This window comes from Macrotis lagotis, chromosome 4, assembly GCF_037893015.1.
Source record: "Macrotis lagotis isolate mMagLag1 chromosome 4, bilby.v1.9.chrom.fasta, whole genome shotgun sequence".
NCBI classification, from domain to species: Eukaryota; Metazoa; Chordata; class Mammalia; order Peramelemorphia; family Peramelidae; genus Macrotis; species Macrotis lagotis.
In genome coordinates, this window is record NC_133661.1 from 105,527,286 (window position 1) to 105,545,131 (window position 17,846).

Here is a 17,846-nt window from a genome sequence, read left to right on the forward strand (position 1 = left end):
AATCTAGGAATAGATAAAACATTAACAATGGTACAAAGGCTAGAAAGTGTTGGATATTTGGGAATGATGACTAGAAAATATCAGATGCTCAATGACTATATCTGCAGTATCATGATGGTCTTCTCAATGTGAAGAAGTGATGTGGTGTCCCCCAACAAAGGGTAGTAGGGAGGTTTTCTGGTCAGGCAGTCATCTGTCATTTACTTACTGAGGACTTGAGGACAATTATTAGTTGTCTAGTATAGGTTCAATCTTCTGTATCAAGTGACAGAACCTAGGAGGATCATGGAATATCAGAAGCAAAGGTATGATGTGCTAAGGTTTCTTTCCCTGGGAGTAATGAATTCAAAGTTCATATGATGTCATTGAAGGCAAATCAGTGCTAAGGATTTCCTCAACTCTTAACAGTGAGAACATGGGATTGGGAAAAGAGGCCTCTCTGGTTGAAGGAAAGGTAATGCTGGCTATAGAAATTAGGAAAAGATTGGGAAAGTAAAGACTAGGAAGATTTGATATTTCTTTTTTCTTAGAGGAGAATAATGAGGAAAGTAAATTCTAATGTAAAACACTCTGAGGTAAAAAGTCAGGGTAATTCAGTGACTGGACAATGACTCCTGGACTTCTGTCATAATTAACTCAATCTGTTTGGGGATAGAGTCATATAGATTAGATTTGGCCAGCCAATGAGTGTGAGTTTCCCTGGGGTTTGTTCAAACAGAAATTTCTTGTTTCTGTTTCTGAAAATCACATGACTTTTCCTTGTGAATTAAAGACCCAAAGAGAAACTTGGCTAATAAGTTTGGTAGTTTAAAAAAGGAGGGGAGGTGAGATGGAGAGCAAAGAATAAAGCACAAACTCAGGTGTTAAAATTGAGGAGTCAAGTTTTTTTAAAAGAAGCCCATTCCTTAGAACAGTCTTTTATCAGTTCTCAAGAAAGATGTGAATCTTAGTTGTTAAGGGTGCCACTTGGGCTCAGATTGTCTTGGTTATTAGAAAAGTCTGTGGTGGCCTCTATAATTCTATCAGCTTTTAAAATGTCTCTTTTCTGTTCAGGACCTATGATGCCTTTAAGGTATAAAACCTAACTCTTCAGTGCCCCCCTTCCAAAATTCTTTCCAGATAAAAATAATCCCATTCAGAAGTTTCTCATTGTTTGTGAGCAAGTATGGTGGATGGACTTTGGTTTCTGATAGGTCCCTATTCTTCAACTTATCATCTTCCTTCCAGTCTGTGGGGGGGGGTAGATAAATTAGGATTGTTAAGTTTACAAGGTTGATACTATTTATTCCTAAGGATTTCCCTTAGAATAAGGTTGGTATTTGAAAGGGAGATGTTATGGGGGTAAGAGTTGACATTTGACTGAATTCTCTTATGCTCCATATCTATCTAATTCAATTCTTTCAAAACCATCTTATGATCTTCTTCTTTGACTTACTGAGGTCCACATTTCCTAAAGCATTCTAATCATTTTTAGTGAGGAGAGTGATTAGGACCCTGCCACAGGATCACTGGTATTTAGGTTCTTTTTAAGGTGACAGGACCATCTTTAACCAATTATGAATTATTTTTGTCTGTCCCTCCAGGTCTGAAGGACACACCAACTCAGGAGGACTGGTTGGTGAGTGTACTTCCTGAAGGATCCAGGGTTGGTGTGGACCCTTTGATCATTCCATCAGGTTAGTGAATATGATCTTTTCTAGCCTTGGTAATAAAATACCTGCTAGAATCTTGATTTCCTTCTAAGATGTTACAGGATGACAGAAGTTGTATTAATGGATGGTAGGTTTGTGTTTCAGAAGAATTTTATAATTCTGAACCTTAGAGATCAGCTAATCACTTGGCTCATGAAGAATCTGAGCTCTGGAAAGGAAGACTGTCAAAAACCTAATTCTTATGATTTCCTTTTAAAATGGCTTTTTATTCTTATGAATATGATTAAATGAAAACAATTTATGATGGAGGAAAGAAGTAGAGTCTCATCAAGACTTTGTGGTTGGTTCCCTCTCTCCTCCCCTCCCCCCCGTCCCTATATTTCTAGTTTTAGTGAAAGGGTAGAAGAAGAATTGACTTTTGGAATACCTTGGGAAGAGAATTCAATCTGCCTCTGCTCTAATGTGCTTTCATGACTGTACTTGGTTTCCCTAGATCAATGGAAAAAGATGGCCAAGGTCCTGAGAGGTGCAGGTCACCATCTTGTTCCTGTCAAAGAGAATCTTGTTGACAAGATCTGGACAGATCGTCCCCAGCGCCCCTGCAAACCTCTCCTAACTCTGGGTGTGAATTATACAGGTTAGTGCTTGGATTTTCCTGTTTCACATTTTCCCCTCTTTTCCATTATCCTTTTAAAAATCCCTACAATAAACTTTGAACTGTCATGAGATTTTCCTTTCTCCTGGCATGATATGGCATTTGATTCAAGTAATGGTTCTATTCAGCTTGTAATGCCATTTAATGAGGCTTGGTTTATTCTTACAAAACTCTTTTGAATAGCTCTTTTCTTCCTTGTTGTTCTGAAGGCAATGTTCTTCAGTTCTGAGTTGCTAACTGTTTCTCCTCTAATTTATTTACTCATGGGAGCAGAGCTGAGTTCCCCCCCTGCTCCTCTTAAAGTGGCATTTACTTTCTTGCTGTGTGTGTGTGTGTGTGTGTGTGTGTGTGTGTGTATGTGTGTGTTGGGATAGTTGTCACAGCCAGTCAATGTTGGTAGTGGATAATGACTAATGAATTTGTAGGTAAAATTTGATTATCAGATATCAAGCACCAAGGGAGTGAGACTCAATTTGTAAGGGAGAGAATTTTAGCTTATGAAATTGAAAAGGAGAGGGTTAGCTTATGGAATTTAGGCACACTGCCCAGAAGGGGTCTTGGGAAGACAGGATGGAAGACCAGTTTTCTGCTTAGTGTTTAAAAAAACATTCCAGAGGTGATCTTCAAAGTATTCTTTTGTCAGGGAGGTGGAATCCTCCAATTGCTTCTTCTTCTTCACCCTTGGAGGATATTTTATTCTTTTCCTTAGGCCTTGATATACAAACCTAGTGATACAAAGTTAGGTTGACATTTTCTCCCTGTATGCTTTGAATTGTTTTGAATTGGTTCTTACCATTGGTCCTTTGATTTAGAGGAGGGTGAGGAGGGGGTACTGGGAACTTTGTTGGCAAATAGTGACAAATGCCAGAAGTTGACTTTCATTCCAGAGCCAAAAAAGACTCCAAACTCCAGTGCTGGCACCTAGTAGGACATGCTTTGGAAAAGGAGTTCTTGGGGCGTTGTTACTGTTGTTTTTTCTGTAGTCTTTTTGGAGGTGTAGATGACTGTAACGTCTGACTGCACCTAACTATTTGGAATAGAATTATGATTGTAACAGAGTAGTTTACCAGGAATTATTAATTGTGGTTACTCACCAACTTCTTCCTCAAACTATTATTGCTCTTCCCTATCATAGCCAAACTCCTAGAGCAAGCAGTCTATTCTGGTTGTCTTTCCTTTCCTCTCCTTTACCCTTTGTAGTCAGACTTCCAAATTCAACACTTATCTTAAACTGCTCTCTCTAAAATTACCAATTGTTTCCTGACTGCCAAACCTGATGGCATTTTTTCAGGCCTCAACCTTCTTGCCTTCTCTCCAGCCTTTAACATTGTTGATCATTTTCTCCTCTTGAATTTTCAGCTTTCTTCCTAACCAGACTGACCACATCTACATTGCTTTGTTGGTTCTTCATTCATGTCACAACTCTTTCTTAGGGTTATATCCCTGGGCTTTGTACTGGGTCTTCTTTTTTTCCTTTAAGTCATCTCATCAACTTACATGAGGTCTAATATCACTTTTAAGTAGACAATTCCTATATCTATATGTGCAGTCTTCGTCTTTCCTCAGCTCCAGTACTACATCTCTAATTGCCTATTAGATACATCTAACTAGATATTCCATAGACATCTCAAACTTTATAAGGTGTATCCAAAACTGAATTCATTATCCTTCTTCCTTGAACTCTTTCTCCCTTCCATATTTCCTTATTTCCAATGAGGTACCACCATTCTTCCAGTCAATCATGTTCTTAATTTCAGAGTCAATTTTAACTTCTGATTCTCCCATCACACCACAACTAATCAGTTAAATCTTCTGTTTTTTACCTCTATACGTTTTTTGCTTCTATTTCCTTTTCTCAAGTATCAGTGTCTAGTTTAGGTCCTATTGTTAGGTTTCTCTAAAAACGGTTTCTCACTGCATCGTTTCTCTCTCCTCTCCAATTCATCTTCCACATCACTGGTCAGGTGTTTTTTTCCTAAAGTATAAGTCTGTCCATGTCATTTTCACTACTCATTGGTTTTTGCCTCTATAGATTCAAAGGTCTCAGTTTCCTCATTTGTAATATGTGTTTGTATTACAAGACCTCTAAGACCTCTTTTAATGTGAAATCAAATCTCCTATGATCTCTTGGAGGAGGATCACCATAGCTGGTTTGTATGTCATATTTAAGTAGGCATGCACAATAGCCACAAAAACCATGCACAATGGTCATACATCAGCAGATGTTCTGTTACCAGGTTGAGGTAAATGACAGTCCTCAGATGTGTTGATGAATTAGGGGGATGTCTATGACAAGCATGTGAAGGCTATGCTTAGCATGATGGAATGGGTCAATGAGAACACTTTGTTCTAGTGGCCATGAAGATAGCTGAAGCATACATTGTGGGAAACCTAGAGCTTGGTTAGATAGACATCAAAGACTCCAAGGTCATCCACTGCATCCTGGGCCATTATCAATCATCCTGACTTTTGTCTTGCCATTGGATGACTCTGGAAGAGAGAGTGAGGCTGATGACTTTGTGTGGCTCTGCCTTTCTTTAATCCAATTTACATGCAAGTCAAGACATCATGGTATAATTGGTCCTCTGAAAATGAAGGATAAACAACAACAATGATAATAACTTCACCTCTCTCTGAGTGCAACATTCCTTTAGCTTTGGCTTCGTAGTCAGTAAATGTTTAGTAAGCTCCTATGGCTTAGTGTTGGGGATATAGCAAAAGGCAAAAGATAATCTCTGCCCTTGAGAGGCTCACACTCCAATGGAGAGAGATAAATAAAGTTCACAGTCTAATGGGGGGGAGATAATTTCATGGAAGAACTTCAGAAGACCTCTTGTCCAATCTCCTTAATTTCATAGATGAGGAAATTGAGACATAGGGAGGTTACTTGACTTGTGTAAAGTCACATCCATAGAAGTGCTACAGGTGAGATTTGAACCCAGGTTTTCAGACTAAAGAGATAGTGTTCTTTCCATAGCACCATGGTCTTGTCTCTCTCTAGTTGTTTATGAGGGCCCTAATTTTTAAGGCTTAGATATTTTAAGTGATTTGCCTATGACCATACAGTAAGTGGCAAAGTATGTCTCCTGCCAAGCTTCACCAAGTCTTTATTACCTGAGCCTTCTCCCAGTGACATCTGCTTGAGAGTCCTGCAATTTGCTATCATCAGTAGTGCTCTCAGTATAAATCATATTTTTAATAGTTAATAGGACCTCATTTTATCTTCTGATTTTCAAGACTTTCAGATTTTATCCCCATTTTATAGACTCAGTATCATAAAACTCAGCTGCTTTGGCTAAGTTTGCACAAATAGAAAGGGAAGGGATAACTAGAATCCATGTTTCCTGTTTTCTAGGCCAAAACTCCCTTTTCTATAAAATTTAAATTTTATTGGATGTCAGTGTAATTGTAAGGATTTGATATCACTCTTTCTCTGTGCCCCCATGAAGAGTTTACAGTCTAATAGAATATATTCGACTAAGGCAGCACTTCTCCTATGAGAAGATTTCCTAGAAGAATGGGCCTTAAGTCTAAGATTTTGTTTATTTTAGGTGTAGCCTGGAAGGACAAGGTTGCTGACCTTCGAGTGAAAATGGCAGAGAGAAAAGTGGTGTGGTTTGTGGTCACTGCCCTGGATGAGATTGCATGTGAGTACTCTCATTTCACTGCTTGGGTATGTTAACTTGATCTTTTTGTAGGTTCCCTGGAATCTCTTTGCTCACATCATTTTACTTACTGAGAAGCTATGGAATGAAGAGTGGTTCAATTACAGTTCTAAATGCATACAAGAGATGTCTATTAAGATTGGATGGTGAGGGGAGACTTGAGTGAAGGATTAATATTACAATTTAGAGGCTAAGAATAACCAGGTGAATGATACCTACCTACTGCTGGTCACATTGGGCACATTAAAAACTGCTTGAATGAAGGATCCAAAAATGAAAAGGTTGGGCTTAAGTGTTCTAAATCAGTCTCTATCCTCTTTGTAGGTGATGTTAAAACATTCCTCTTGGTTTCAGGCAATTTTCCCCACAGGAAACAGAAACCTCTGGCTAAATCTATAAGTTGTAATAGAAATTTTGTAAATTTTCATCTCTGATTTTGCCTATGCCTAATTCTGGTGTCTGTGCTTAGCAAAATCTAGACTGTGATTTGGAGCAATCTAATAAGGTCTATTTACTTTCTCTCTGGTTCTCTGCCAAGAAGAAGGATGGCTTACTTTTTTAAATCTTAATTTCAAGAGAAATTCCCCTTTCCCCACCTCCATCTCTGGAATATACTTGTATTTGCAGTTCAGAAATTCTTCAGAATTGTTAGTCTTATTACAGTACTCTTATAGGTATAAGTTGTAAAGAGGTAAATTTAGGCAAGATGTTACAGGCAAAAAAAAGATACTTCCTATCAGAGCCATCTCTAAGTTGCATGGACTGAGTTTTAGATTGCTCTTCTTGGAGGTCTTCATGGAGAGTCTGGATTGTTAGGTATGTTATAGTTGTACTAATCAATATATGACTGTGTAATCTCTTCCAATTATTGAATTCTTTAATTCTCTGAGATGAATCTAATGTGCAAAGTAGGCTTACCACAGGATCATAATTTCCTATGTTAAAAGCTAGAAGGGACCTCAAAGGTCATTTAATCTGGCACAGTGGATAAAGTGCTGAACCTGGAGTCAGAAAGACTTTCTTCCCGAGTTCAAATCTGATCTCATATACTTACTGCTAAAAGACCCTGGGCAAGTCACTTACCCCTGTTGGCCTCAGTTTCTTCATCTGTAAAATGATTTGGCAAAGGAAATGGCAAACTACTGTGGTATCTCTGCCAAGAAAACCCCAAATGGGGTCATGAAGCATCAGGAACAACTGAAAAACTGAACTGAACCTCATTATGTAGGGATCTGAAAATATAGAGTAGAAAAGGGATCTTGGAGAACACCTCTTCCATGCCCTTCATTTAATAAAAGGGGAACTGAGGTTAAGATGTGGCCTGTATGGATAGGTAGAAGGCAGGGAAGGATAAGCAGATTTTTGCCAGTGGTTAGTACCATGACAGAATTCTGGGTGGCACTTTTTAGTTCTAATTTCATTCATATACTACAATAGCTGTGACTCACTGTTTTCAAAGAAGCAGTTCTAACTGGGACTCATTGAAACTTACAGGAAGGCCTGTTTTTGGCTTCACTTGCATGTAGCTTTGTTTCTCTGTTTTCCCTAGAGATTGTTTATGTCCTCATTGAACCAAGTAGGAAGCTTCTCTCTCTCTCTCTCTCTCTCTCTCTCTCTCTCTCTGTCCCTTCATCCTTCTCCTGAGATTCCCATCCTACCCTATTGGGGCGGGGGTTCTTCTTGTACTTTCTGTTGTGAGCTTGATAGACTTGGAGAATACCACCAAACAGATTTCAGAAAGCAGCTAGGGGTGAGGGTACCCCCAAGTAGAACAAGGAAGGGAGTTAGTCATTCTAGCTGAATTTGTCAGTTATTTGGCAGGATTTCCCTGCAAGAGCTTCATTTCTACTTCACTTGGGAGTCTGTGAACTTTCTGGCTAGAGACAAAGTTTGGGCGCCATCGTGTGGTGAAAGAAAACTTCCATGAGTCAACAATGTGTTGACATGGAGTATAGGCCATTCTTGACCTATCATTTATTTTTTCTATGGACTTTGGCTTCCAGTCCCTGAGCACTTTTCTCTTCCCAGGTCTGGTCCTGGTTTCATATCTCATGCTAGGTAGGTAATGGGGCCCCCTCTGTTTTATTTTCCAGGGTTGTTCAATCTCCGGGGATCAGATGTGGAGCACAACCCAGTATTTTTTTCCTATGCTATCATTGGAACAGACACAATCAGGTGAATTCAACACATAACTACTCACTTTTCTTTCCTATTTTCCTCCTAGGGCTAGCCTTCCTGTTTCCCTGCTTGCCTTAGCACTAGATTGTATAAACACAGTTTAGGGATATGCTAAACATGACTAGGTAAAATGGGCAAAGCACTTTTCCCCCAAGGAGCTATTGTTACCTGACCTCTCTCTCCACTTCACTATCTCTCTGCCAGCCCTATTGGACTCTGAGTGACTGCCTGTTTGGAACAGCTTCCTTTGGCTGTATATAACCATCTGTGACTTCTCTCTGATTGTCAGGAAGATAAAGCCCCCTAAACCACAATCAATAATATATATATACACATATAACAGTGGTATGTTAAACTCTGTGCGGTAGATGGGTTGACTCTTTGAGGTTCATGGTTGTTCTTTTTTCTTCCTCTCCTTATTTCTTTGTCTTCCTCTTTCTATATTCTGGCCCCACCTCTCTTCAGGCTTTTTATTGATGGAGACCGAACCAAAGCACCTGACGTGAAGGAGCATCTTCTGTTTAACTCCAGCTTGGCAGATGAGTTCAAAGTCCAAGTGCTTCCTTACAAATCCATTTTGACTGAGCTCAAGACCATCTGCACTGGTCTCTCCCCAAAAGAAAAGGTGTGGATCAGTGACAAAGCCAGCTATGCTGTAAGCGAGGCCATTCCCAAGGTGGGTATCATTTATTCCCAGTTCTAGATCCATTCTTCATGTCATACCACTGTGCTCAGGTTCCTGACCCCTAGTAGCCCCTATTGGAACTGAGCTCCATTGTTTCTTTCCTCCTGCTCTCTAGTCATCAGTTTCTTTGGAAATTACTGTCAGATCAGAATGGTGATTTTGCCCAATTTCTCTTGAAACAGATAGAAAGGAGAAAGGGGAAGAAGAACCTAGAAGGCTGGGCATATGACAACTCCTATTCCCACTTCCCCCAGCAAGAACATCTGTCTAGGAAGAGGGAAATACCACAAACTCTGCAAAGATAATAGAGTGAAAGATAAAAGCACAATTTTTCCTTTGAAAAGGACCAGGGTCCAGAGGAAGGACATGTCATGCCCCTGTTTTCTGAGTGATTGAACCATGGAGAGGACAGAGTCAGCAAAGACTATGTTGTTTGTGGATTAAGTTGGCAGAATATTAGAGCTTGAGTAATGAGTGAATGCTGAACTCTATGTTACAATACAGTTATCAAAATACCTAGAAAAGTATTATAATAGTCGGGGTAAAAAGTGATGAAATTCCATATGGTTTAACTAAAGAGAAGATCTGGGGGAGAAAAATCTAGGGGAGGCCTTGGCAACCAGTTGCATATAGAGGAGAGAGGATAAAAGACTTGAAGACAACTCCAACTTTGCAAACTTAGGTGATTAGAAGGACTGGAAGGATAGAAATTGAGACATTAGAAAGAGAAATGAGTTTAGAGGAAAAGATAACAAGTTCCATTTTGAATAGAACAAGTTTCAGATGCCTATGGGTCATCCAGAACTTATTGTCTAGCATAATGTTGTTAATGAAGGAGCTCTGGGGAGAGATGAGGGCTAAATAATGAAATAAATGAATAGACATTTATCATATATTTAAATATGCACACATGCATATATTCATATATACATACATTATATATATATTTATAAATTGTCATCTGCATAGCGATGATAATTGACTCTTTGAAGCTTGATGAGGTCACTGAGAGGAAACTTAGAAAGATGAAAGGAGTGTGCTCAGGGAGGATCCCTGGAGAATACCCATTCATGGGGAGGTGGTAAGTGAGACTTGAATGTTGATCCTGCAAAGGAGATTGAGAAGATGAAGCAGGCAGGAAGAAAATTACAGAGCAAGTAATACAAACACCCAGTGGAGAGACTGTTCAGAAGGAGGGCATGATCAACACTGTCAAATTTTGAGAGATCTAAAAAAGATGAGAAAACTATGAAAAAAAGCCATTTGGATTAATGAATAAAGAGATCATCAAAGATTTTGGAAAGAAGGAAGATTACAAAGGGGTAAGAATTGAATGGGAGGTGAGAAAGCAGAGGCACACAGTGTTGAGTCCCCCCCCTCCCCCTAGGATTTTGACTGTGAAAGGGAAAAAAGATATAAGACTTTGAGGAGGATGGTAAGGTCAAATTAGTTTTTTAAGGTTGGGAAAAGTTGGGCATATTTGAAACCAGATTAAAAAGGCATTAGTGGGTAAAGAAACGTTGAAGACTTAATCAGAGGATAAGACCAAGTACACAGATGAAGAGATTGGTAGTGGGAGGAGAATTGTCTCATTCTTTGAGATTAGAGCCAGAGGAGAGTATATGGAATAATACTAAGTTGATTTATAATGGAGGTTTGAGAGGAGCTAATGAAGGACTATCCTTTTTCTTCTCTCTGTCCCCCTTTCATAGAAGTTTGAGAAGCCAAAGTCTTTGCTTGAGAGGGAGTGAGGAACAGTAGCAATATCTTGAGAAGAGGTTTAGAACAATCTCTTTGATCAACAGAATTCAAGAGAGTTGATCAGGAAAGAGTGATTGGAATGGAGTGAGCCCAGGTCAGACTGGAAAACAAAAATTTGCAGTGATTAGGTACTTTCCTCTAGTAGTATTCAGCAGCATAGAAATGTAAGTGGAGTTGATGGAAGGAAAATAACCCAGGGCAGGGGTTTGGAGAAGGATGAGAAGGAATAGCAAAATGAAGCAGAGAACTGATTCATGGGCTCAGGATATTGTAAAGCAGCGTGGTAGTGGAAGGAGGAACCTTGGGAAAACCCTTTATTGCTTAGATCTAAGGAGTTCCCCCCCCCCACCCTTAAAAAAGTTTTTTTGGTGTGGCATGTCTTATACTTTTGATCCCTTTTGTAACCTTAGAATATTTTTTCCTCTTGTAAGAGTGACCCCTACTGTGGCAGCTAAATATTTAATTTCACTCTAGTATGTTAGATACTCTCCTCTTGAAGTTAATTACTGTTTGATGAAAATAAAAAAGAATAACAATTTAAATTTGATGTCTATTAAATTTTTTTTTAAATAGAGGTATTCCCTGTCCTGCTTGGGCAAGGAATGGTAGTGGCATGCATAAGGGAGCTGAATATTTTCATAGATAAAAATTAGCTTAGATTCAATTATTTGTTGAAAACTAATTATTTTGGTGGAAAGTGTAATGACAGCCAAGAAACCTGATTCTTTCTTTATTTTTATTTTATAATTTATTTTGTTTTATTAATCACCCAAAGTAAAATAGATTAAATAAATTAAAACAATAAATTTAAAAATAAAAATAAATAAAACAAGAACTAAGTTTCTTAAATATCAATTCATTATACTTCCATCAAAACTATTGTTTCTTTTTAATCATTCAAAATGCTATATAAGTCTTAAAGAATTATCTATCTCCTATCTCCTGAGAAAGCCTGTTTTGATTCTTTTTTAATTACATCAAGCTTAAACTTGCTTTTTCTGTAATTCCCTTCCATTCTCTTAGTTTTCAGTCTGGGACAAAGTAGAATAAATCTACTCCCTCTTCCACATGCCACCTTTTTAAGATTTGAAGGCAATTATGTTTCCCTTTATCTTATTTTTCTCTAGGCTAAACACTCCCAGTTTCATCATTGATTATTTCATAGAGTATGTGTCCCTTCACCAGTCTGGTTGTACTTCTCTGAGTGCACTCTAGTTTTTTAAAGTCCTTAAACCTTCTTAAACTTACCTAGAACTGGACTCATGAGTCTAGGCATGGTTTGACCAATGCAGAGTACAGAGGAAATATCACCTCCTTTATTCCTTTTTTTTGTAAAGTAATGGGATTAAGTGACTTGCCCATCACACAGTTAGTAAGTATTAAAGTCTGAGGCTGGATTTGAACTCATGTCTTCCTGACTCCAGGGCCAGTGCTTACCTTCTTATTCTTGGAAATTATGCCTCTCAATACAGCCCAAGAACACAATTGTTCTTCTTCTTCTCATTGTTATTATTATTATTATTATTATTATTATTTTGGTCTACTATATCACACTATTAAGTATATTGAATTTGTAGTCTACTGAGACTCCAGGTTATTTTCAGATGGACTGGCTCCATGCTTCTCCTTCTGATATCTATTTCTTAAATCCAAATTTAAGTTTCCATTTATCCCCACTAAATTTTATTTTATTAGGTTTGGCCCAATTTTGTAGTTTACCAAAAAGATCCTAACTTTTATCTTATGTTTTAACTACCTCTTCTAGATTTGTTTTAACTGAAGATTTGAAAAGAATGCTATCTATGTTTTTAACCCAGTCATAGATAGAAATGTTAAGCAACTCAGGCTTATGGACAGTTCTCTGGCTCACTTTACTGGAAATGCCTTTTAAATCTGACATCGAACTTTCAGTGATTCCTCATTCCTCATCCATTCAATGAGTCTGGAATCTATTTGATTATATGGTCATGTAGCTCACATTCTTCCATCTTTTCCATAAGAATAGCTTGGATATTTTGTCAAATGTTTTACTAAAACCTAGATAAACTATGTTATATATTAACTTGGTGTACCAGTTTAGTGGCCTTGTCAAAAAAAGGAAATGATATTAGTCTGGCAGGACCTGTGGTTTTTTGGTTTATTTATTTGTTTTTGGCATGACCTATTCTTGGAGTTATGCTGGGTTCATTGTAATCATTGCTTCTTTTTTGTGCTAACTAAGCTTGTACATACATGCATACATTTTTGTATGTATACAATGCATGTCCACAAAAATATATGCACATTCACATAAGTATATATGCATGTGTATATACATACATATACACATGCATTTTGTTACATAATGTTCATTTCTGAATATATCCCTTCTCCTATCCCTCTTGTTCGACAAGTCATCCCTTTTAAAACAAAGATTTAAAAGGAGCCAAAAATTGTTTAGCAAAAGCTACCTGCACATTGATGATGGCTGATAATATAAGCAATATTCTATACTCAGTGATCCTTTATCTCCTCTCAAAAAAGGGAGGGAGAGCTACAGTTTCCCAACTTTTGTCCAGGGACAAGCTTGATTATTATAATTAAATTGTGTCTAGTTTCATTTTGTCTTTTATGTTTACTTTGTTGTTTTATTTGTGTATATTGCTTTCTGGTTCTTCTTGTATTACTGTAAAAGTTTACGTGTCTTTCCAAACTTTTCTAAATTCTTAATATTTACAATTCCTTGGGGTGCAGTAATATTCAGTTACATTCTCTGTAAATACTATGTATTTAAGTCATTCCCAATCAATGGACACTTAGATTGTTGACTGCCAGTTCTTTGCTGTACACCTTTATCCCCCCTCAGTGGGATCAACTAACCACTCTCCCATTCCTCCAATGCTGCTGGTGATATTTTGGTACAAATAGGGCTTTTCTTTGTTCTTGCCTTCCCTTGGGTAGACACTTAGCATTAGGATCTCTGGCTTAAAGGTTTTGGATATCTTAGAAAAAATTTAAAGCATAATTTTAATTTTCTGGGGTGGTTGGATTAATTCATAGTAGTAAGCAGGTTATTTCACAGTCATTCTAATGTTAATTATTTCCATCACTTTTTCATTTTTGTCCATTTGCTGGGTATGAGGTAAAATGTATTTCTCTTATTATGAGTGATCTTTAGCAATTGCTAGTAGTTTGGGGGCAGTTATCTGGAACAATGGATATTGTGCTGGACCTAGAGTCAGGAAGACTTTAGTTAAAATGTGGCCTTAGACACCTAACTAGTTGTCTGTCCCTGGGCAAGCCCTGTTTGCCTCATTTTCCTCATCTGTAAAATACACTGGAGCAGTGATGGCAAACCACTCTAGTATCTTTGCCAAGAAAATCCCAAATGGGGTCATGAAGAATCAGAAATGGCTGAAACAACTGAACCAACCACAAAGTTTTGTGATGGATGAAAGATGAAATGACTGAGGAAACAAAAGTTTGATCATATTGATTTATTAAGAAAAGCATAATAGTTGCATAGTGTATTTGAACTGAATCCCAAGTACAGGGAAAGATGGACTTTTGATCATTAAAAACAATCAAATAAGAGCAATTAATTAAAAGGAAACAATTAACCAATTTACATCATTAGATATTCTGATTTCTAATTGGAGGAAAGATTAGGGACTTTCTAAGCTGGGAAGGGGAGAGTGAATAGGTATAATTCCTTGAACTCAGAAAAGAACCCCTCCCCCAGCATCTATGAATACTCAAAGGAATATGGAAATAATAAAATAATAGCTGACTGACCAGTATGGGGTCAGTATTCATATTTTATAAACACACACACACACATACACACACATCAACATATGTAAGAAATATGGATTGCTTGAGATATACCAGATATATTGTTTGGATCTGACCAGGTTTCTTTTCAGTACAACCTAGGTCTTTAAGTAAGGGTTCTAACTGGTTTCCTTTCCACATTAAGGCATATAATACATTTTTTTCTTAGGTTTTTGTAAGGCAAATGGGGTTAAGAGGCTTGCCCAAGGCCACACAACTAGGTAATTATTAAATGTCTGAGACCGGATTTGAACCAAGCTACTCCTGACTCCCAGGATGGTGCTTTATCCACTATGCCACCTAGCCGCCCCATATAATACATTTTCTCCCAGTTCCTACAAATGAAAAAAGTTTTCTTATAAGACAGATTTTTGAGTAGATCTGTAATTGTATATAAAAGGAACTAACTCCAGAATTGAGTCACAGGAGGGAGTCAGGGTGGTTCACACAATTCCCATAATTAATCACTTGCTGTCCTAATCCCCTCAATTCCCTCAGTTTGAAATTCTTCCTTTGAGAATTCCCGAACAGAAACTTGTCATCTCTTTAATGATATATCCTAGAATTTTCAAAGGAATTGCAGTCTAACTCATTAACTTTTAGTTTGCAGATTCTATTCTGATTTGTGAACATCAAGACTATATTCTAGGTCTGTAATACCTTGTTTATTTTTCATGAACTTTCATCTGTTAATTTCAGTGGTTCAGCAGTCATATGCATTGATTTTTTCACCCAGAACTCAGAAGAATATTTCATTTGGTTCACATGACCAGATTATTTAAGAGCAGCTAAATTGTTTCCTTACATTTTACCTTGGATATTAACTTGCTTTTTGTCTACTTTTGTTCTATTCTGCTCCATCCAAAGGTCATTGTTCTTGACAAAGAAAACAGAAGCCAAATAAGAATTAATACCCCCCTCCACCTCCCTTCTTTTGCCATTGCCAATTATCATTTTTCCATCTACTCTGAAGCTGAGCACCTATCCCTTCTCTGAGCATAGGATTGGACAATACTATTGTATACATCCCATTCCCTACTTTTCCTTTATCTTGAAAAGCAAAGTTAATTGGTGAGTATTTTATGTATTTCATTGGTCTCTACAGATAATATTTCTTTTCATCTTCTCTCATAAACTCCTCTAAAGTTTATAAATCCTGACATTCTTATCATTTCTATCCCAGTCACTATCTCTTCTTTTATAAATCAGATTTATAATCAGATTCCCCTTTCTTGGATCCTTTATCTTTTGAAGTAAGAAATTTTCAATAAGGCAAGTTAAGAAATTGTTATTGCTGCTTTTGGCAGAAAAAGAGTACTATCCAGCAGATGTTTGGAAATTTAAAGTCTCTCATTGTAACCTTTCCATGTTCTTGTACTGGACCTATAAGCTGTTTCTTAAACTTCTCATGGTTTCTCCCTGTTTAGTCTGTAATATCTTATAGATGGAGTTAGGGACTGAACCTATGATTTCTTGAGTAACAGGAACTTCTAGTTGATGGAATACCTTCTACTAATGCCTTTTAGCCATGTACTGCAACTTCTAGTCTTATAGAATTACCTTGTTCAGTGTCATTTAGCTGATATATGTCAGAGGAAGGTTTTGAACCCAGGTCTTCTTGACTTTAAGGCCAATTCTATATTCATTATGCCATATTGCTTCTTCTATATATTCAGAGATTCTATGATGGCAAAAATCACAACAATTTATTCTGTCTCTGATCTTTAATAGAATATTCTCCACCATGCTTCCCTCTTTCCTGATTTTCCTTGTAGGAGAATATCTCAGAATTGAAAGGAACCTTAGACATCATATTTTTCAGTCTTTTACAATACAGGAATTGCTTCCACAGCAATTAACTGGGTCCTTAACTGGGTATGGCCTTTCTTATTGGTGTCTCATTTTATTTTACTTATTTTTGTCTTAAGAACAAAAGACTAGTCACTTGCCTGTATTATGAACAAAAGACTAGTGTCTCCTCTTACTGCTAGAGTAATAGCCTTTTGTAACTATAAAGGGCAAGAATTACAGCCCTTGGCAAGGGGTTCTTCACAAAAGTGGTTCTTCAGAGCAGTCGTGCTCACCAGAGGTCACGGTTTGTGTCCTTTTGGTCTATGAGTAGAGAGATGACCATGATGGGTTCTAATCAAATGGTGCTTTCTACTGTAGGAACATCGCTGCTGCATGCCATATACCCCAATATGCATCTCGAAGGCTGTGAAGAATTTCACCGAGTCGGAAGGCATGAGGAGAGCCCATGTGAGTAAAGGTTTATGATGTATCTTTAAGCTCCTGATGGAGACTCTTTCTTCTTTGGTTTAGCAGATTCTATATTGACCCTAAGCCCTGAGTCATCATGGTTTCACTAGATAGCTTGCCTAGTGTTCCAGTGTTTATGTTGGTCCAGTATCTGAAATGATTTTTTTCCCTTTGTGTCTCAGTTGTTACAGAGATGACTTGGAAGAAGGGGAAATATGAGGTCTTAGTGGCCCTTTTCTGATTATATCTTTCCTCTGGAACTGTTATTACTTCCTTCCTCTAGAACCCTGAAAAATGAAATGGGCTCTGCCTATTCAGTCATGAATTTTGTGGAACTGCTGATATGTTCTCAGAGGAGGATACTTCCTTTGTGGTCCATTAGTTGCCCAAGATGCCTCATGGAAATCTGGGATTTCCTGTTTTTCCTTTCTCTGTTTCTAAATCTCAGCATCAGCTATGTAACTGTTTTTTATCATTCTTTGTATAGATCAAAGATGCTGTCGCCCTCTGTGAGCTCTTTAACTGGCTGGAAAAAGAGGTTAGTCCTTTTTTTTTCCCAGTAACATTTTTGTAAAGTCCATAATGAATCTGTATTTAATATCTGTGAATCTGGAATTCTCTTCCTGTCTTCTAAACCATGGGTTTAATTCTCGGGCAGAACCCCGCCTGTTTGTTGTACTTTCTAGGATTAGTCCTGGTGATGGGACTTAACCAAAAAAAGAATTATTTGCTTCCACTTTGAATATTTCATTAAGGGAATTCAGAGAAGGGAAAGTGGGATAAGAGTTAAGGGAGTGAAAATATGATTTTGATCTGAGAAGGAACTGCCTTGGAAAATTCAAAATTCCATTGTGTTTGCCCTTATAGAAGCCTTCTTTCCATTTATCTTTCAATGTGAAACCCAGGAGGCTGGTTTGCTACCTTTTTTATTTATAATCCACTTTTGAATCCAGCTGTCCTTTCATGTAGCAGTTAAAATTGCAGGTACTTAATTGATCATGGAAAGAGTCTTGGATTTGGTGCAAGAAAACCTGAATTTGAGTCCTGGCAATGAGAATGTGAGCTTCTTGAGAATAGGGCCTATGTTTTTGCCCTTCTTTGTAGCTCCAGTATATGGAACCAAGTACATGCTTAATCAGTGCTTACTGACTGAGAACTGCCCATTCACTAGCCCTATG

At 37.7% G+C, this 17,846-nt stretch overlaps 1 protein-coding gene across 5 annotated transcripts in view; it reads left to right on the forward strand.

Moving 5' to 3' along the window:
• XPNPEP1 (X-prolyl aminopeptidase 1) overlaps nucleotides 1–17,846 on the forward strand; it is a 57,911-nt gene that overhangs the window by 25,717 nt on the left and 14,348 nt on the right. For all 5 annotated transcript variants that reach the window (XM_074233747.1, XM_074233746.1, XM_074233748.1 and 2 more), the window contains 7 exons: nucleotides 1,584–1,676; nucleotides 2,146–2,289; nucleotides 5,859–5,954; nucleotides 8,066–8,147; nucleotides 8,616–8,826; nucleotides 16,579–16,668; nucleotides 17,156–17,206. In XM_074233747.1, coding sequence (XP_074089848.1) covers nucleotides 1,584–1,676; nucleotides 2,146–2,289; nucleotides 5,859–5,954; nucleotides 8,066–8,147; nucleotides 8,616–8,826; nucleotides 16,579–16,668; nucleotides 17,156–17,206 — 767 coding nt within the window. The remainder of the gene's footprint in view (nucleotides 1–1,583; nucleotides 1,677–2,145; nucleotides 2,290–5,858; nucleotides 5,955–8,065; nucleotides 8,148–8,615; nucleotides 8,827–16,578; nucleotides 16,669–17,155; nucleotides 17,207–17,846) is intronic.